A 22230-nucleotide genomic window follows, 5' to 3' on the forward strand; every position below is an offset into this window, starting at 1 on the left:
TTTGCATATCACAAGTCTGTCATTTGCGTACATATTATAATGCACATCATTGCTTGCTATGCTGCTGTGGAAATATATCTGTGACTCGCCACCACCCTGAGCATGACCACTGACTACAGGAGTACCCATTGCAGTTTATGCAACTTGACTGTAAATTCCACCCAAGCATTTTATTACATGCCAGTTATCACTCTTTCTTCAAGGTGCATTGACTTCGGATGAAAACAATAAAGTAAATGTGATATGGGGGTGCAGGAGAACTTGCCTCCACTGCAAAAATGCTTTCTTTTACTTCTTACATTAGCTCATAAAAAAGCTCAAGTGTATGCATTTCTAAAAAGTTTGTATTTACTCTCTTGGGTGGCACAGTGGTGCAGTGGTTAGTGTTGTCACCTCACCACAAGAGGTTCTCTGGTTCATTTCTTGGCTGAGGTGTCTTCTGTGTGGAATCTGCATGTTCTACCTGTATTCGTGTGGGTTTCCTCTGGGTACTCAGGTTTCTCTAATATTCCAAAGACATGCCTGGAGTGCTTCTCCCCAGGCATCCACTGAAAATGGGCTCTGTCCTAGTCAGACTTTCCCAGTAAACAAATATTCTGTTATTTGTGAACTGATGTGTTACAAGGTTTGCTGTATTGAACACATGTAGCTGACAGATGTAGAAGAGCTTCTACTTGTTGAAAGGCCTTCTGCCAATACTCTGAGTTATAGAAGCTTGAGGAGAGCTCTAGGGATGACAAGCTTTTTATGAGTTTAATGACAGCGTGTAGATATTGGAAATGTCATTCAGTAAGACACCATCAGCATAATCTTCAGCACAGTAGTATAGTCTGTAGTTTTACACTTGGACTACAACCTTTGGCCTAGCATTCTAGTGGTACTTAAACAAATAATGTAATCAGAAATTAGGTGATATGCAATGTAGCTATGCTATATGTAATGTACTCTGGCGGCGATTATTACAGCAATGCAGAGGGTGAAAAAGGATAAGTGAGTAGGTTTGTGTAACTATTTATTGAGACATTATAAATTGCTAGAAAATGGCTTCTGACCTACAAGGCCAATGCAGTTAAATAATAATAATAATGATCATAGTAATGCATTTTCCTTAATTAAGTGACCAGCACATGATATTGCTTGTACAATGCTCTTTCTGTGTCAGTAGTATGCATATTTGCATTAAGATTTAGTCATTTTGAACCTTAATTTAACAATTTTCTAAATGCTTTGGAAAGTTTTCATTTATGACTAAGAATCATAGTATTCCACTGTGTAGCAAAAGCATCCATGATTTCAAATAATTTCATTTTTTAATGTAACAACTTTAACATTTGAATTTATTTTCTTTCCAGTTACCTGCTAGAATTATACTGCTGCCAGAAAATAAAGATCCGGTGGTTTCTGGGGATTTTCCTGAGTGAACTCTGCAATACACTTTCATTACTTTTGGAGAAATGCTACTACCAAAGATCGACTTGATAAAACCGCACAGCTAGAATTTCTTTTAACTCCTCATATAAATGATAAATCAGGATCAGTGGATAAGCCTGCAAAGCTTGTAGACTCCTGCTTATAAACCTCTGCATAAACTGTAATTTATATACCAGAAGATGTTTCAAATTTGTCAAATGTTGCACCAAGTAATGACACATGCATGAAGCCTTTTGCACCCAAAGCAGTGTAATTTGTACTTTAGTAACTACATTTCAAATATGTAATTTTATGATGGATGGATATAGTTATGTGCAAAATCGTATAAAATAGTTAACCATTTACAAATATATACAGTACAGATATGACTTGCTTATGTATACTATATCCACATGTAGACACACACACACACACACACACACACACACACAATTCAAACTCAAAGATGTGGCTAATTACCCAGGGCTGTGTCTGCAAAATGACTGTTGTGTGATGTGCAGTTACTACTGCGTTTGTTGTGCCAATACCATATAAAACATTAGTTTGTCCTGATGAGACTAGAGTCTATGAAGTGGTTCACTTATATCTATGTATAAGTATAAAAAGGATTTAGTCCAAGCATTTTGTTCATGGCTCTCCATTATATAATTCTTCAAGTTTTTTTACGATGTTTTGAAAGGCATTTATTTTATCTAAAGAGACTGTTTTGTTTAATAAGGTATCCATGATTATTTGCAATTAAGGAAGCAAATGGTGGCAAGACAACATTAAATATGTTTTTTTTAATTTGTATCTTTCAAATAAAGGTGTAGGTAATGCATAAACAAAGACTGGGTTTTTGTTTTGAGAAAATAAAATTATTCAAGCCACTAGAGTTGTATGTTTTTTAATATCCATTTGAAATAGGCAGGCATTTTATGTTTTGGACAGTAATGTGGTGCAATAGTTAAATTCTTTACCTCACAGTGCTTGGTTATCTAGTTTAGTTCCCAGAAGGAGGGTCTTCTATGTTGAGTTTACATGTTCTTCTTGTGTCTGTGTGGCTTTTTGTCAGTGGCTGTGGCCTCCCTCACATCGTAAGGCTATGCAAGTTAACTGAACTGGCAGTGCTTGGTTTGCCACTAGGTGAATAAGTGTGTGTGTGTGTGTGTGTGTGCACGTGTGTGTATGTGAGTGAGTGTGTGTGTGCGTGCGCGTATGTGTGTGCATGTGTGTGTGTGTGTGTCTGTACATATGTATGTGTGTGTGTGTATGTGCGTGTGTGTGTGTATGTGCGTGTGTGTGTGTATGTGGATGTGTGTGTGTGTGTGTGTGTGTGTGTGTCTGTGTGTGTGTGTGTGTGTGTCTGTACATATGTATGTGTGTGTGTGTGTGTGTGTGCGCGCGCGTGTGTGCGTGTTTGTGTCTGTGTGTGTGTGCATGTGTGTGTGTGTGTGTCTGTATGTGTCTGTACATATGTATGTGTGTGTGTGTGTGTGTGTGTGTGTGTGTGTGTGTGCATGTTTGTGTGTGTGTGTGAGTGTGTGTCTGTACATATGTATGTGTATGTGTGTGTGTGTGCATGTGTGTGTGTCTGTATGTGTCTGTACATATGTATGTGTGTGTGTGTGTGTGTGTGTGTGTGTGTGTGTGTGTGTGTGTGTGTCTGTACATATGTATGTGTATGTGTGTGTGTGTGCATGTGTGTGTGTCTGTATGTGTCTGTACATATGTATGTGTGTGTGTGCGTGTGTGTGAGTGAGTGAGTGTCTGTACATATGTATGTATGTGTGTGTGTGTGTGTGTCTGCATGTGAGTGTGTGTCTGTACATATATATATGTGTGTGTGTGTGTGTGTGTGTGTGTGTGTGTGTGTATGTAGTGTGCACATGTATCTTGTGAATTTGTGTGTGTGTGTGTATATGCGTATGTACATGTATTTACGTTGATGGACTGGCGTGCTATCTAGTTCTATGTTATGCCCTTTGCATGCCAAAACTGGCTGTGGCTCCTACAACCTAGAACTGGTTTAGGTGTGTGGTGATAACAAAAAGGAGAATTTCTGTATTTTGGTAACTTGTGTCTCAAGGTAAGGCACAAAGGTAGATTTCCAGTTAGTTACCATCAGTGATCTCCTTCCTCATCATTGACATTAACACTGATTATTATTATCCTATTATTGGAAAAGAAGTGGTGGCCCCCTGTACCTCAGTTTTTACCACCAGAGAGGCAGGGGAATTCCTACTGTAACTACTATTTTGGTTCAAATTGCTGATTTTTCAGAAATTCCACTTAAGAATATTCTTTATTGACCTGGAGCATTGTGTTATATTTCAGTTTCTGAAGAAACTTCTAGAATGTTTTTTTTTCATTGAAGTAACTACAGAACCATAACTGAGAAGCCAGAACATTTGTAAAATGTGCATTGTCTGGGCCACAACCTCAAAGATGTTGACCATAAGATCTACTTAGTATTCAGCTGCACAGAGGGCTTAAAATGGCGTGAAGATAATTTTCAAGTACAACTGAAAAATTAAGTAGCCTCTTAAGATATATCCCCTGGAATTTTCATTTCTTCCTAGTTGTGTTACTATAAAGTGTTAATGTAATCTCCTTGCAATGGCACATAACCATGACTGCATACAAAAATCTTAAAAGATTTAGAAAGAAAACTTTTGGTAGTGTTGTCAAAGTACAAAAAGTTTTCTAAATGTAAGGGAATTTTTTTTTTTAGGGTATTGTGAAAACCTTAGCTATTTTTGTGGTTGAAGCTAAGTATCCGATAAATATATGCCTCAAAATAATCTTTACGCCAATACACTGTCTTCCCTCCTTCCACTGAGGCTAACCAAGTTTCAATATCTTCTGGGCCTTCAGCAACAATTTCAGTAATTTTACCGCTGTGGCATACATTGCTTGATTCATCGCCGAGTTCACTTTTCTAGGATTCACATTTGGTTGTAAACACTGCAATGCATCAGGCACATGCCATTACAAAATTGACAACAAGGGGGATTCATAAAGGTTAACACTAAATACGCTTTGAGGTAACTTTTCTGAATTTACGAACAGCCCTACCACAATGCTTGTGTTGTCTATTCATTCAGAAAGATTACTCAGTGTGTACATGTATAGTGTACACCTTGTAGTAACCTTTACGAATATCCCAGTATTGAAAATGCTTTAGTTAAATTTAGCAAATATACAATCAAAGGTCACTTCCACTTTTAGTCATATCATTTTTGTTGCAATGTCTCATATTTAGAGTTGTTCCTTTTATAGGAGACTCTCAGAGGGTCTAGTATAGTGTAACTTTCAGAGACATGTAGAAAGTCCCTGAGCATATTGTGTATACGCTTTGAACTTGATGTGTATTCAGATAAAGAATGCTGTATTGGAGTGGATTAAAGAGGCATATTTCACCTTCAGCTTCACCTTCAGTAAATCACTTAAAACAAAATGGAAAACACTAGAATACATATGGAACACATAAAACAAATATATATATATTACTTTCTACCACAATATGTGTGTGTGTGTGTATATATATATATATATACATATATGTATGTATGTATGTATGTGTAAACATATATGAGGAAAATTCATTGAGAGTATTCACTGTTGAGTGCTGGTGATGACAATAGAAGGAAGATGGAAGACTGAGTATTTGTGGTAAGGAAAGTGTCAGATTAGGATTTTAATGCTGAAACTTATATATATATATATATATATATATATACATATACACACACACCAAAATATTCGGCATTAAGGGTAGGAGTGCATATGGGTGTGTTTGTGGATGACGGCTTGAGTAACAGGGTAGGGGATAGATTTACTGATGTGCAAGCATGTTGCTGCTGTATGTGGTGTCTGTCTTTTGTAGTGGTAGTGTTATAGAAAGGGTTTTTAAGAAAAGGAGTAGGGTTGGGGTTAGAGGAAGGGGCAGGGTAAGTTAACTATTCAAAGTATATGTGTATGTAGTGGCAGGGTTTTTGTTAATCGATTGGAAAAGGATACTGTTTTCCTTTTGTCATTATTTTGTTTTGATGTTTTGTGTTTGTCATTCAGTAGATTCTTGAAGTAGAAGCATCAATTACCTGTGTTTTGATGCTTAACAAAAAAATCCAGCAGCCAAGGACCAAAAATACAGTATCGGAGTTTATTAAAAAGGAGCTATAAACACATCTAGGCTGGTTTTGCTAAACCTCCTGAGACATCTAAAGTATAAATATAATCACAAAACATAAATAAATATGTATATGCCAGAAAAGTAGAAAGACAGTTGAAAATTATACATTCAAACCAAAGCTTAAATGAGCATCAGTAAAAAAAATCAAAATATTTAATTGTTATCAAATGTTTATTCCATGCTCTCCAGTAAATTGCAGTTTAAGTAGAATATAAACAATAGCGATGAAAACAAGTGGCATTTGGATGCACTTTAATGGCTAATATAATATACAAGTTCACCTTCCTGGAACAACAAGAGGTTGAATATGATCAGATGAAAAAAAACAAGTTGATTATTTTTGCAATTTATAAGTTTCAGGAAGTTTCCCTGTGTAATGTCATTTTTTTGTTGGTGCCTTTGTATCAGGTGATGTCAGTGGGGAAGTTATATGTTCCAGGTTAGGTTGCTATTTTACCCACTGAACAAGTTTTAACAAAACTGGTCTGGGTGTTTTTGGAGCTAATTTTTAATAAACTCTTGTACTACATTTTTGTTTTTTTTGCCTTAAGTTTTTGGATCCCTGCAGCATTTTGTGACTACACATGTTAGCTTATATCTTTTATATATATATATATATATATATATATATATATATATATATATATATATATATATATGTTTGTGTGTGTGTGTGTGTACATATACACATAGCTCTCAACCTTCCATCTCCAAAATGAGGAACACCAGCCCTCATAATGTGGAACAAATGGGCAAAATGTGGAACACATACTAATGGTTTACTAACAGTTTCAACTAGGTAGGCCATAGGATGGCTAAAATATGCTGGTTTTACTTATAAAGAAGATCTTTTAATGAATTAATATGATTTATTTCTATTTACCACGGATTTCACTTAAAAAAATTCCTAACACTGAATGTGTGACAGAGTCTTTCAATGTGGAACTTCCAGGAACTTTGAGGAACATGAACTTTTTACAACCCAAATGAGGTACGTTCCTTGTAATGAGGTATACTTGAGAGGTATGCATATACATACAAACACACACATATATATATATATATATATATATATATATATATATATAAACTCCAAGGATAAAAATGTTGCCAGAAAAACCCAGCCAAGTTAAGCTATTCACTAAGTAATACCTTAAACCTCCTGTAATGGAGTGACATGGGATCATGGGATATATGCAAATGAACCCTTAAGGACATACAGTATTTCAGCTACATGACTTCTCAAGGTCCATGACTTTTTGCTTTTTAATGCGTACACTCAGGCTAATATGATCAAACCTGACTAGTTGTGGGGCTTTAGAATGTAACTATTAATTTCTGAAAGGTTGCAAGGGAAGTATATACCACCAAAGAAAGGACAGTACTCTGAAAAAAAGCCCTCTGATATTGAAATGTTGTCTTTAACCTGTCTTCAGCTATTTTAGGCATTTTCCAGTACTCCTTTATCATATATAATATGGTCAAAAATCTTGCCTTCTCCAGCCTTTCTATGAGTTCATCTACCCTAGACATTGGGTAACAGTCACATTTTAAAATGTTGATGTTTATCCTTTGTACTGCCTCGGTTGTATTTTGAATTATTTGCCAAGTTAACCCAATACTGCCCAGCTTTCAAAAGCTTTGACTTCCCTCTGTCTATCTTCTTGTGACAGCTGATTGTCTAAGCATATCTTGAGAGGGAAGCTGTCATAGGAAGTGAATGTTCAGTCTTTTTCTATCATTCAGAAAAGAAAATCCTATGACTCCTCACAGGATCCAGTGCTGATTTTTTCCAGCTTACTGCTCGGATAAGCTCCATTTGGGGACTCTCTGCCTCTCATTTTATTATTAGATTTATTATTCTCTTTCTAGTTTATATTTTTTATATATTTATTTCAAAATTTTATTTCTGTCAGTGTTTACAGTAATTCCTCTTGGAATTTCTGCTTGAAGCAGTGTTTATTTGGTTTCTGTCTTTGGTAATGCTTGTTTTTACTGTTTCTGAGAAAACTTTCAGTGTTTTCTGTCAAAAGTGCAAAGTGCATGTTTACTGTTAGCACTAGAGGTTGATTCGAGCAGTGATAACCACAAATTAATCGCGCCTGTCTTTTCTGTTATTACCTTACTTTATTGTCATCTTTTGACAGGAAATATTGCAGAGCTTGGATTTTTTCCTGTCAAAAGATGATATTGTTTACTATATGTATGGATTTACTCTGTATATAACATAGGATCATGACTGTTTACACAGGTGAAGTCATTTGAATGTGTTATGGATATTTTTCTCTGTCTCTGTCTGGCAGGAAAATATAGTTTAAATTGCTATTAAATTTTATTTTAGGGCTAATTTTTAACACTGGTTACTTTGTTGTTTGGACTTCGAATACTGATAATTCTTTAACTTCTGTCAGTTGTAAAAGAAGTCTGGACATATTTCAGACTTTTTTTGTGGCAACAGGACAGTTTGTCGGAGTTTAGTTGTATGTGGACATACTTTTTACTAGTTACTATAAACATTAAGTGCTTATTGTGATGCATTATCCAGAAGTGTGAGTTTATTATTTTGGCTGGTGTTCTTTCCCCTGACTTGATGGCTCCAAACGCTGATACCCTCCATCAAGTCCAGTTGCACCTAAAAAGAAAAAGAAAGTAGAAATATGCCCCAGAATATGGTTAGTGATTTTGTTGGGGCCACTGCTTATCCTGCAGACCACTTATCTTTTGCCCTATCTCCCTCTAGTGTAGCTTTGCCAGTCACTATGGAATGGGCCTTAGACATATCTTCCTAGGCTGTTCCAGTACCTGGCACATGTATGGGAGAACCAACTCTTTAGGTGCAGGATTGGTCTGGGCTATGACACCCTGACAGATATAATACTCTGTCTCCAGATATTTTAAGTACTAATGAATTTTACAAGAAAAAGAAACAGAAGCTTCATCATATAGCTTATAATCCGATCATAGCTGTTTAGTAGGCTAATGTGGTTTCCTTGGCTGTGTGTTTTGCAGACAGATAATTATGATGGTTGCGTTTCCATACATGGTATTAGGGCTAGTTTGGTTAGAGACCCTTCTGTTGTTTCAGCGAATGATAAAAAACCTGATGAGGACAGTGGTGATTTCCCAGCTGGCAATGAGTCCAGTCACTCTGATTCTTTGGAAGGACAGTCTGAACTTAAGTTAAAAGAAGTGTTTGTTCACTTTTCCTCAGATGAATGTTAGATTTAGTGAAGTTTTTGATTGGGAGCAGTCGAGAACTACCCCAGAGATAGGCAGGATATATAACCTTATACAGGACGAAATGCCTAATTGTACGGCTATCCCTCCTCTCTTAATTGCCCTGGAAGGTGTTTATGAAGCTGCCTGCAAGACACCAGTATCTGTTCCAGCACTCCCTAAAAAGGCTCAGAAAAAAATGTAGGGTCTCCTTGGATATGTCAGGTTGCTTTTCTCATTTGACTGCTGACCCAGCAGTGGCCTCCCTGCTGCCTGCTCAAATAAAAAGTCCTTGGCTTCATCCAATCCAATGTCCCATGATAAAGAGGGAACGTGATTAGATCCTTTGGTCAAAAGGATGTCTCTTTCTAGTGATGTAGTCTTTAGAATGTTAAATTATCAAGACTACATGTGGAAATTTATTTTACAGTGTGCACACTGATTTTGATACATCCTTACCTGCAGAACAGAAATCCCATATGAATGAAATCATTTCTAATATGACTCAGGTTTCAAAACATGCTTTGAGTGGTGGCTTGAGTGTACAGTTACAGTTTTGAAAAATGCTGTTTCTTCTGTTATACTAAGACAGTGTGCATGGTTACATAAATAAAAAACTGACAAAGACACGTTCACACTAAAATGTATTATAAAAACATATGCCAGCACAAAGCTTTCGGGATGTACCCTTCATCAGTGCTCAGCTCATCAATTAAGAAACAGTTATTTATATCAAAACCAAATTAGTCATAAGATACAGCTATCCAATAAAAACATACAAACAATCGACGATATTGCATTTGTTTTCTGATTAAAACAGGCTTGATACTAACTGGAAAAAAACATCTGCTTCAAACCTTAAAATCCAGTTATATTCACACATTTCTAAAAATGTATTCCTATCACCCCTCTAATGTTTCTACTTATTACATCAATAACTCTAAACTTAAAAATATGTGCAGAATCAGTATCTAGAATATGTTTGGCTAAAGCATTCATCTGAATATTCCTATGTATATCGGACGTTTGTTCAGTAATACGATCTCTAAATTTCAGACTACACTTATCAACATAAAAACATTGGACATTTACAGCACGTAGCTAAATAAACAACATAGGTAGTGTTGCAAGTGGCATAGCATTTAGAATAATATGTCTTCTTTGTTGATGGGTGTACAAAAGTGCTATTAACAATCTCTCTACAGCAAGTGCATCCATGGCATGGGGAAGTGCCATGTTTATTGTTTATCTTGCCAGTGGTCACTATCTGAAAATCTTTACAACATAACTTTCTTTTCAAATTTTTACAATTTCTGTAAGCAAAGTTTGGCTTATCATCTATAAAAGATTTTAATTTAGGCGTGGTGGTTAAAATACCCCAATTCTTCTGAATACTTTTCTTAACATTATTAGTTCTCCTATTAAATGTTGTCACATATCTAATTTTGCTCTTGTCACTCCCTCGTTGCTTATCAGTATCTGACCTGCCATCCACAGATTCATCAAATAAAGATTTTGCTGTTCCACTTCTTGCATCCAAAACGTCTTTTATTATTTCATCTATCATTTTTTCATTATGCCCTCTTTTAACTTCCAAAGCCATTTCTGTCATCTGCTGCTTACACTGAAATATCTCAGTGTTCAGTCTATTAACCCTAGTAAACTGACTTTTCATAATTCCTTTAAAGATGTGTGGGGCATGCATACTACTTCTATTTATATACTTATTTGCATGCATTGGTTTCCTATAGACCGTTGTACTAAGAACACCATCATACTTAGTTAATTTAACATCTAAAATGTTAATTTGATCAGCGGAACAGCTCATTTTAAACTTTAAAAAAATCTGTGGTATTACTCAAATATGCAACATATTTATTCAATAGAATGATATATCTATCATATCTTTTTAACTACTTTATTGTACCATGTTCAGTTCTTCCATTAATCTATGAGTTACCAAAAATGCATAAATCTGTGACCCATCCCTCGATGAGACTGACTGCCACTGGGATGGGATGAGTCACAGAACCACTGTCAATCTATCTTCAGATGTTACACATCAATTATTCTTACCCATGTCCCTCATAGCAAAGAATTCCATACTTTAAGGTTTTTATTTTCCATAGTGTTATGCTGCCCTAGGAGATTGTGTAAGAAGAGGGTTGTACCATTAATGTGTTATGTTGATGACAACCAGTTACATCTCTCCTTTTCTCCTTTTCTCGGTGTGTATTCAACTGTACACAGCTTGGGCTCTATGACAGTAAAATTGTTTGGTTACATATAATGAAAATCATTACTGCTTAGTTACTTATTGGAGCTCAGCATTACTAGAGTAACAGCCCTGTGCTCAGGACTTTGCACTGGCTTCTTGGCTACCTTCAGATTACATTTAACATTTGGGTGCTGCTGTTTTAGGCAATATGCATTATTTTGTTTCTTATTATCTGAAAGAGTTAATTGTACCCCTCCTACCACTAGGGACTTTGTACTCTGCCAACATGGGGCTGGTAGTGGTTCATAATCCACAGTTGGAAACATCAGGTGTTGGGTCATTTGCATAGTAGGGTCCACACCTGTCTCATCTACTACCTCAGTGAATGTGTTACTTTTTAGCCAGTGTCTATTTCTGATGAAAGTCCCATGTGAACGAAAGTGCTTAATCTGATCTATTCAGTAAAGTGGATTTTTTGCTTGTAATTTTCTTGGGTGCAGATACAGCACATTGTAACAAAATGTGGCAGTTCTTACAGTGTGGTATGCCAAAATGATCTGAAACTGCCATAAGAGAATGCAGATAATGTTAATGAAAATATTATATGTATAAAACAGCTGTGGTAATCTTTTATAAATAAAGCTCTTACCTGATTTTTGCCTTTAAGACAGGCAGAAATTTTAAAGTATTAGCTAGAGGAGGTTTTCACAGTTTTGTCATTAATGTAGTCAATCAGTGGTGTACAAAATCCATCCATCCATCCATTCGTCCATCCTAAACCTCTTTTCTCATTTTCTACATGGGGTCAGGGTGTACCTTCAGCAGTGACAATCATCTTGAGCCAAGGTTTAGACAGCTCGGTGACTAGCCCTGCCACAACAATGGTGTACAAAAGGGAGGGCTGAAGTCAGTCAGTCAGTTCAGAGCATCAAGTCCTTCCTAAGGGGGGGGGGTTGTGCACAGAGCAGTGGCTCATGGTGATGCACTACAGAGTAATAACAGTCCTCAAAAAAGACGTCAAAAGAAATTTGGTCATCTTTCCCATTCAAGGAAAACCAAAAAAAAAAATGGTGAGCTGCTGAAAAGCTCAGAGAGACTTGCTGAAAGAAGCCCTGTCCCTGGCATATGAACTGCTTAAAGGTGATTTATGTTGTTTTATTATTCAATGTAATTATTTAGAAACAGCCTGAAGTTTTTGTTTGCATTCAGCAAAATCATGCTATTTTATAGACTGATAGTCTCTGCTGCATTTTATATTCCACACTGCAGGTTGCAGTTGGCATATTTTGACACATTTTTCCATACCAAAAGACCTGAATTAATATATTTTATTGCCTGCAAAATGACCACCTGTTTGAGCATAGTTTTCCCAACTTGAGAGCCAGCACCCCTGTGGGGTTTGAGGTTCATACTAACTAGAAATGTAGTTTAGGAGATCATTAAGGAGCCTTTCCCAAATTCACAGCTGCCCCAAAGCACTCTCTGGTTTAGTGACTTGCTCAAAGTTATACAGTGGAAAAATGAAGGCTGTGGGAATCAAACCCTGAACCACTAGCTTGTTATCAGCTCACAGCTTTAATCTGCTTTGCTAACAGAACTCTTGGAACTTTTCTGTAGAGTACACCTGTGTCTGTCATTTTGCCAAGATGATGTACCATGCAGCAAGTACTACAGTCCATTACTGTTACAGCTGAGGAGAAGGTGGTAGTTTCTAGTTTCATGGTAATACAAAAGGCAGTTCCACCAATTAAATAACTATCCAGGGAGGAAGATGTAGTGGTGTACCTGGTACCTTGCAAACTGTATATCCAACAAGAGAGATGAGACAGTGGTAAGTGGGCTAGAATTCCCTCAGCCATCTACCCAAGTAGCCTTTAAAAGCCTTCATGCATGGAAGGGTCTAAGTAACAGGATCAAGAAAATGTAAAATAAATAAGACATTGTTAGCTAAAACTTGTGTTACCTCTGAGACACAGGCTCACATGTTTCATAGCTAGACATTTTATCTTCACAACATGTTAAGATCTCAATTAAGTGATTTAAAACTTCTACTTACATTATGCTAGATCCTGACAATCAACATACTAAAATTAAAATGATAGAAATGTTATCCACTGAAAGAATTAAGAGGGCTTTGCCTGTTTCTTAACAAACATGGGTGTTTCCAAGTGACCCTAGGGATGCTAAAAATGTTTTTGCATATGTATAGAGATTGTTATGCAGTGAAACAATGTTTAAAACTGAATAGTCTATACATATGATGAAGTATGTGTCAGATTCTGGTAACAAACAGAAAGTATAAACCAAAAGCATTACTGTAGGCCTACTCTGTTTCTTTGTTTTACATCTGGGAAAAGGATTCATAATAGTAATGGTAACAATGCTAGACCTGTGAAAATTGTAATCAGTGAAAAGCATACTACTGATACTGAATCTATGGAAATTGATAAATTATCTGCAAAACCAGCTGTTGTGCCACTATAAGGTAGATCAATTGGAATGTCTTAACTGATGGCAAGGAACTGCAAAGATTACTAGATTCAGGTAATATGGTCATGCTCATAGAGGAGCGGTACATATGTAAAAGTAAGACCCTTAATAAGAAAAGCATTTGAAGTAGTCTGCAATTATAGAGATAGTAACCACTATCCCATTACTCAAGGAAAAGTACAAACTTTGTTTGGAAAGGTAGTTCATCCTGTTGCTATAGCTCCTAATTTAACATGTGATGTGATAATAGGGAAATATTTCCTCACTTTAAAGATTTGTGAAGGGAATAGAAACACATTAATCCATTTGATAGACCACCTTAGTATGGGAAGGGGAATCAGCAAGTGAATAAGCCTAAAGATACACCAATGCCTAAGAGGGAAAAGGGAGAATCAGCCACTTGATACATTAATAAGAGGGTATGAATCCAACAAAAATCAAGCTATCGTGCTAGGAAACCTTAAAGTTACAAAAATATGTATAAGGATACAGAGGGGCAGAACCTAGACCCTTTAAAGAGATAGGCAAGTATTAGCAGTAGAACCAGTAGAAGGAAAGGAATTACACAGTAACACATTGCAGTCTGAAAATGTTGCAAAGCATGGAGTGTAAGTAACTAGTCAAACTGAAGAGAAGGGATAGCTCACTGCAAAGGTGTACTCCAAGAAATGAAGTTGCAAAGTATGGCAAATGTACAACCTGAGAAGAATTTTAAACTTTCTTTCAAGCTAAAACAGAATGTCCCCAAAACAGAGAATTTTAAGCAGGAGGTGAGAAGGAGAAATTTATCATTAAGAAAGACTTCACTAATGTGGTAAAACAGAAGGAAACAGTATCCTATTGCAGTTCGCCCATTTATGTCAGTGTAAAACAAAAAACTCAAGTAAGAGAAGAAAACATATCTGAAACACAGTAGAGAAGTAAAACTGATGATAAATTTTGTTCTGAGATACCTCTGCAGATGGAAAGCAACCTACAGACAAAAAAGAACAAGCGAGAGGGGTGCTTCCTAACATTAATAGAGGAAGAGTAACCTAGAGGAAAAAGAAAGTGAGAATGTGGTGGTGTTCACTCACATTGAGACAAAGAGAGAGGAACTGAAGAAAGAAACGTAAATGGAGAAGGTAATATATACTGATAGGCAACGTAAACTTATCAACAGAACCATAATGATATTCCTGCTGAGCCAAATACAGGAACACTAAAAGAGAAAAAAGAGGGTTTTATACATCAGGCTTATAAAAGAAAAGAACAAGAAACACAAATAAGTAGAGACAGCAACCAACACTTATGAATATTGATGTGAACTGCCTTTTTAGGAAAAGAGCTACATAGTGATACTCTAGTCCCTGAATTGGTAAAAGAGGAGGGAATGCTGTCTACCTCATGACAGACTGGCAACAAAGAATCTGTTAAGGTGACTGACCTCTAGGTAAGTTAGATAAACTTGAAAAGGAAAAATTGGAAGATGAAATGTGGAGCAGAGCAAAGGCAAATACAGCTAGAGTTCTAGGAAAAGAAGCTGAACAAAATGTTCCTGCTTCTTAACCGTATTTTCAATCACAGAATAATGTATTGCACAGAGTTAATAAGGACATAGACAAAATAGTTTATCAACTGTTAGTGTCGAGCCCTTTCTGAAATCTAGTGATGAGGTTATCACATAATCACATAATAAAAGGACACCCAAGATTAGACAAGACTAAAGCACAGATCCAAGCAAGGATTTACTGCCCAGGAATATTGAAGGAAGTTGAAAATTTCTGTACTACACTCCCTAAATGCCAACAGCTAGCCCCTAACCCAGGCTTCAGAATTCTCTGATTTTAGTACCTATCATAGCAATGACTTTTTTCTGTATTGCTGTGAAAATCGATGAGCTATTAATGAAATTCAGCAATGTGTTTCAATACATTTTGGTTACTTTGCATTATGAGACTAAGTACCCTGAGACTATTCCTCTAGGCAAAACCAGTGTTAAATCTAAAGCTATGGTGGTATTTTAATCATTTTCCATAGTATGGATACTAAGGAAATGTCCACCAACCAGTGGACTCTATTTTTGCCCAGAATAATGCAGCACACCTGTCAAGGCCAAACAATTAAAAACTTCAATGTACCATCCCCAAGCACATGGGTTAGAGGAACATTTTAACCAAGCATTAACGTCTCTTTTTAAAAATGTTATGAAAGAGGATGCCAAAAAGTTGGATCAATTAATACTATATATTTTGTTTGCCCTTAAAGAAATGCCACAAGCAATGAGGAGGTTCAGTCCTTTGGGGTTATTATATGGCAGGCATCTGGGTCTATATTACATCGTCAAACTCACAGGAGTTCGAACAATGTAATATCAAACTATGAAGTTCAAAACCCAAGAATTAAGAAAACACAGAACAGCATTTTTTTTTCCCCAGGGAAAAAAAAATCGCTGTTCCGGTAAAAAAAAAAAAAAACACTTTAAACTTGAACTAATGTGGGGGCTTCTCCCCCCACACCCCCAACATGGGGGGCTATGCCCTGCATACCCCCCACTTAAATATACCAACTCCAAGATCACACCACAATGGAGGAAATAGCAAAGCCCCAAAAACGGCCCACCGATTTTTTTCCCTGGGAAAAAAATCGGTGTGCCGTGGCTTTGCTATTTTCGTATTTTGAACATTTGGGGTCGATATTACAACATTCGGACGTGGCTAAAACCTGCCACCAAGGACAATGAGGTTCTGCCACCAGGGTATAATATGCTTCAACTAGACCGTACCATTAGAAAGGGAGGTGGGTGACCATACTTTACAAGTCTACCCTATCTGTCACCAACAACCACCCCAGGTCAATAATGCTGAAAATCTTATCACAAAACTACAAATTAGCAGAAACAAAAGTATAGACATTGTCTGTGTCTACATTACCCCGGGGAGGAACACAGATACCCTAGAAGACTTCTTATATTGGTTATCCAATAACTACTCCCAAGAAACCATTGTTCTCGGGGATTTCAACATTGACTGGAACATTTGTTCCTCTGAAACCCCCACAACCTATGTAAACCTCTATGGGTTTACTCAGATCATATCCTCCCCCACCAGGACAGGAAAACCCAATAGCAAAGAAAGTACCCTACACTGGATACTCATCAATGACCATCTCTAATTCTAAAAATCAGGCACTTTGCCTGATGACCTAAGTGACCACTGTCTCACCTATATAATCAAGCTCAAGGTAGACTTCTCCTACCAACACATCTATAGAAAAATAAGAAACAATAAGAACTTTATTCTCACCAAGTTTCAAAATGAACTTAAGGTATGCAACTGTTCAGTCTTAAAAAATCTCCCCCTAGATGAAGCGGTCGCATACTTTAACACCAAATTCCTTACTATTCTTGACTCTCATGCTCCCAGCCACTCTATTAGAACCAAAGTTAATATTGCACCATGGCTTTCTAAAGATACCAAATCCAAAATTACACTTGGAAACAAAGCATGGGCCACCTACCGAACAACAAAACCCCCACTTGATCAACTCAGATTTAGACAGCTAAGGAATGACACTAAAAAATCCATAACTTTAGATAAAAAGAACTACTACTGCCATCTACAACAAAAACACCTAAATAAACCTCAAAAGTTCTGGCCAGGAATAAACAAATTCCTTCACCCAGGCCAAACCACCACTCCACCCCCCTCAGCTTCAAACCAAAAATCCTCATAGGACATTGCTAATCCCTTTAATAGGTTCTTCACAGAGACTATCCAGTATCTTGCCAACAAACTCACTCCCAGTGGCTCTAATTCAAATGCAGCCACACCTAGTACCCAGCCATCCTTCAGCTTTCAACCTGTTCCTACTCAACCTATTCAGGCCCTACTTAAGAAACTAAGACCCAACACTCTAGCTGCCGACCTCCTCCCTGCAGACTATTTGCAAAAGGCTGCAGACGCCATAGCATACCCCATTTCAATCTTGACCAACAGAGCTGTATCTGAAGCTACCATCCCCACTATATGGAAAATCTCCCATGTCATACCTCTACATAAAGGAGGCAGTTCCACTGAACTGTCAAACTTTAGGCCCATAGCAATTATGTCACCACTAGCTAAAATTATGGAGAAGTGTGTACACATACAGGTCATGCAGTACCTCACACAGAACAAGCTGTTGTCCAACTCTCAGCATGGCTTTAGGCCACACCACAGTGCTACTTCTGCCCTCCTTTCCTTCTCTAATGTTATAAACTACAACCGTAATAATAACAAACTATCCTCAGCACTCTTTCTAGATCTTTCCAAGGCCTTTGACATGGTTGACCACCAAATGTTATAAATACCTTGAAGGCCTTCTCTTTAAACAACCATGCATTCCAATGGTTTCAATCCTGCCTGGAGGGCAGGCAACAGGCAGTCCTATGGCAGGAGAAGCTATCATCCTGCCTACCCATCACACTAGGAGTCCCCCAGGGCTCTATACTAGGACGCCTTCTTTTCTCTATCTTTATCAAAGATCTTCATACAGTCATCCCAGATGCAACATGCATTCAATATATGGATGACTCCACTTTGATTTGTTCTGCCACCTCCCCAGCTAATCTATTCACATTAACCCAAAACACCTTCAATACAGTGGAAAACTGGCTCTCCAATCAATGTTTGATCCTAAACCCCAATAAAACGAAGCTGCTTCTCTTCTTCCCCAAACGCAGAACCCCCCTTGCCACTCTTCAACATAGCAGCTAACAACGGCAGTATTATCTCCCTGGAAGGCCAGATGAAACTATTGGGTGTCATAGTTGATAACAACCTTAAGTTTGATATGCATATCAATCAAACTATCAATACTATCAATAAAAAACTCATCTCTCTTTACAGAATCAAATCTTTCCTCACCCCACTTGCTAGAACTGCAATTGCCAAATCGCATCTACTATCAACTCTTCTCTATGCCTCACCTCTATTCTCCAACTTGAACAAAACAGATCTTAATAAACTATCATCCTGCTATAACCACATTGCCAGATTTGCTACTGGCATGGCCTACTGGACACACCACTGGCACAACCTAGATCTCCTTGGGTGGCTTGAACTGACCGGAAAATACACCTGCACTAAAAAATATTATCACCCCCCCTACAGTAGCAACCAGCCACTCCACTCACCCACTAGATGCCTAGTTCAAACTTTCAAATCCAACTACTCAGCTGGGGGATCTCTGTTTGCCAACTCTGTTGGAAAGACATGGAACTTACTCCCGGCTGACTTGACTCTAGAACCCACGCTAACCCTATTCAAAAACAAACTCAAGAAATACTTCAAAACACACTGGTTATGTTCTTGCACTAATCCCGACTAGTGTCCTCTCTATTACTTAGGTGCCTTACCTACAACTGTTTTTACTTTATCTACCCACACCATTCCAGGAAGGGTCAATTGTATAAACTGCTGCTCAGTGTGTCTTAAACCTGAATGTAATAAGTAAGTATTTTATGTATAAAATACTGGTATTGCTTATGTCTGTAACCTGTATGAAACTAGTATTTACTAAATGTCCTATGTGTATAATGATCTTCGAGCTTTTCTCCCCTGGCCTCCACTGAAAATGGACATATATCCAGTCGGATTATCCCAGTCAACAAATATAAAATAAATAACTAATTGCTGCAGGTGCTGGGTATCTTAGACCAGGCAGGCTTCATTTTTCACTTGTTTTTTCATTGGTTCTTTTGTTTTCTTGTTTAATACTTATCACACAAAGGGTAGCTCAGCCTTGCTTTTCTGATATGACTGCATAGGCCTGCATCATGCACTCTCATGATGCCTAACTGATAAGCCATTTTTGAGGTGTTTCCTACATTGGTTGACACTGTTTCTGCATTTTATTTTCTGCTTAGAGTAAATCTGTTTGGTGTGGTGTAGATGCTATCCTGGATTAAGTTGTGACTGAACTAAGTGAGAGATAGATTAACTACTGAAGGCCACGGGTAGCTTAGCATACTTAGGCTTCAAACATCACTTGTTTTTCATTGGTTCTGTTTTTTTTTTTGTTTTTTTGTTTTTTTTTTAATACTGACTGAACAGAGATAGTGCAGCCTTGTTATTACAGTAAGTGCACTCACTGTTTGACTAACTGCAAGATTTTAAAACTGGAGAAAAATCCCGGAACATACCTTTTGTGTCTGCATTTAAGCTGCGAAAATGATCTAGTCAGTTTAAAGCTGTTTCCTGAACTGCCTGATTAAGTTTCTGCATTTTTGTTCTGCTTTAAATAAATCTGTTTGGGCTGGTGTAGAGGTAATTTTGGATTAAGTAGTGCATGTCGACCCTGTAGTCGCGTGGGTTTCCTCCGGGTGCTCCGGTTTCCTCCCACATCCCAAAGACATGCAGTATGTGGATTGGACACTCTAAATTGGCCCTAGGTAAGAGTGTGTGTGTGTGCCTTCTGTGGAAGGTTGGGCGCCTGGCTGGCAACTCGACACCGTAAAACTCTACTACCAATCATGAGCAGACAGATGATCCGCTGTGGCAACCCCTAACCGGGAAAAGCTGAAAGAAGAAGAAGAAGTAATTGATCTAAGTGTGAGTTAGACTACAGGTAGATTAAAGCTTGTGGACTTCTGATTTCATTTGTTTTTCATTGTTTTTTTTGTTTTCGTGTTTAGTACTTACTGTGCAGAGCTGTGCTGAGTGCAGTGCCGCAGTAGTTGTATTCATGTACTGGGTACTGCATGCAAGGAAATTCTCTCCTTTTATACTATAAAAGGGTTCCTTTTTTAACTCCAGTGAGTGAGGTGTCTATTTCTGCTCTGTCTAAACACATTTCACTGAGCTGTTTTGAGCTGTGTGGAGCTGCACTGAAGAATGCTGATTTCAGCTGACTTGAATGGAATTTTTACAATCCTTCTCTCTTTGACATGTTCCTCACATCTAGATCAAGTCCTCGAAGACCTCTAAATGAAGCTTCCACTCATGAGGATATGTCCAGGATCTGCTTAGTCTGTCTGCCAATCTGTTTTTCTCTGACAGAATTTATGAGACCTGGAGAGCCAGAGAATGCTGTACAGCCAACTCCCAGGACATCACTGCAAATGAGCAAAGAAGGCATGACTATGTACCCCCTTGCTTGTTCAGGTACCATCATTGTAGTGTTGTCTGGTACCACTAGTAGAGGACCTGGAGTCTATATGTGGTGAAGAACTTCTAAAGCATGAATCACTGCCAACATCTCTTTTATGTTTTTGTGCTTTGATATGTCCTGAGGACCCTACAAGCCATGTACCTGAACTCTCATGGACACGGCCTCTGACACAAAATCTGAAAAGTCTGTCTGGACAGATTGGACTGGAGACTGAAGAAAGAAAGGGAGACCTAGATTCAAAGACATTTGATCCATCCACTACTACAATTGCTTTGTTTACAAATTCCTGTAGCAGTACCTGGAAATCCAAGAAATGAAGGAGCTGGGTATAATAATTCTTCAAGTACAATAGCATTTTTCTTATGTGTAGTCTGGCTAGTAGTATCAGGAAGATGATTGGTGCCATGAGACCTAAAATTCTGAGGAACTCTCTTGTTGAGGTCACATCTAGAAAAGAGAGAATTCCAAGAAAAATGCCCTGATAAGTCAGAACTTTGTCTTCCCACAGAAAGGCCATCTTTTTTGCTATGTCAATGGAACACCACAGTAAAATGATTCATTTAGAGGGTGTGAGGAAGGACTTTTGAAGGTTAAATTTGATGACCAAGTGGGAAAGGAGGGATGCAACCTTTTCTAAGATCTCCAAGCCCCTGGGTACAGAATCTGCAAGTCGTCTAAATAAGGGAAAATGTGTATATGCCCTGAAATTGGGAGCAATAGGAACATCCTTAAGATCTAGAGTCAACATGAAAAAGTGGTCTGGAAGCAACACTAGGATCGACTGTAAAGTGAGAATTTTGAATTTCAGAACTTTTACGCAGGTGTTTATAAAGGACAGATATAGGATGGATCAGTAGGATTGCTCCTTTTCTGGTATCAAAAAGACTCTGGAGTAAAATCTTTTGCGTTGGTGTATCACAAGCACTGATTCTATGACCCCCTGCTTTAACCATGGGATGAAACATTGGAGGAAACAGCTCTGCCTGGTCTGATAGGTGTAGTGGACTCCCCTGAAAGACAAGGGTATCCCCCACCATATTATTCTCAGAACCCATTTGTCAATTATTTGTGGCCAGCTTGCAAGGCTGAGAGTGAGCCTGGAGGAAGGTGGAAGAAAAGGCTGGGCAGGAAAGGGTAAGGGTGCTCTGTGACTCTCCATAGCCATTCCTTTGCAGGGGGTTGATTGTTTTTTGGAAAGGAACCCCTCTTGATTGGTTTTGAAGTATTAGCCTCTTGGTATTTCCTTTTGGATCCCAGATTTTATTTGGCTAAGATTTTTGTTTGTTCTTCCCCTTAAAGCAAAATGCCTTGTTGTAAGAGAACTTGGGTACATGAAGCATCTTAGCTACCCCAATCATTAATTTGCTTCTGTCATCTCACTGTTTGGGAACCTGTGTAACAAAGGGCCAAGAAAATGCCCTGATAAGTCAGAACTTTGTCTTCCAGGAGAAAGGCCATCATTTTTACTGTGTCTATCAAGCACCACAGTAAAATGATTCATTTACAGGGTGTGAGGAAGGACTCATACACTCTAAAGGTGCATTCAAAATGTCTGCTTTTAAATTGTCAG

At 37.8% G+C, this 22230-nt stretch overlaps 1 protein-coding gene across 2 annotated transcripts in view; it reads left to right on the forward strand.

Annotated features, from left to right (window-relative positions):
• LOC122800857 (otolith matrix protein 1-like) overlaps positions 1 to 2300 on the forward strand; it is a 205697-nt gene extending 203397 nt beyond the window's left edge. For both annotated transcript variants that reach the window (XM_044070176.1, XM_044070177.1), the window contains one exon: positions 1353 to 2300. In XM_044070176.1, the coding sequence (XP_043926111.1) occupies positions 1353 to 1421 (69 nt within the window). In that variant the 3' untranslated portion in view covers positions 1422 to 2300. The remainder of the gene's footprint in view (positions 1 to 1352) is intronic.
• The last annotated feature ends 19930 nt before the right edge of the window (positions 2301 to 22230 follow it).

The sequence above is a fragment of the Protopterus annectens genome, chromosome 4.part1, assembly GCF_019279795.1.
Source record: "Protopterus annectens isolate FY-2018-M chromosome 4.part1, PAN1.0, whole genome shotgun sequence".
NCBI lineage: Eukaryota > Metazoa > Chordata > Ceratodontiformes > Protopteridae > Protopterus > Protopterus annectens.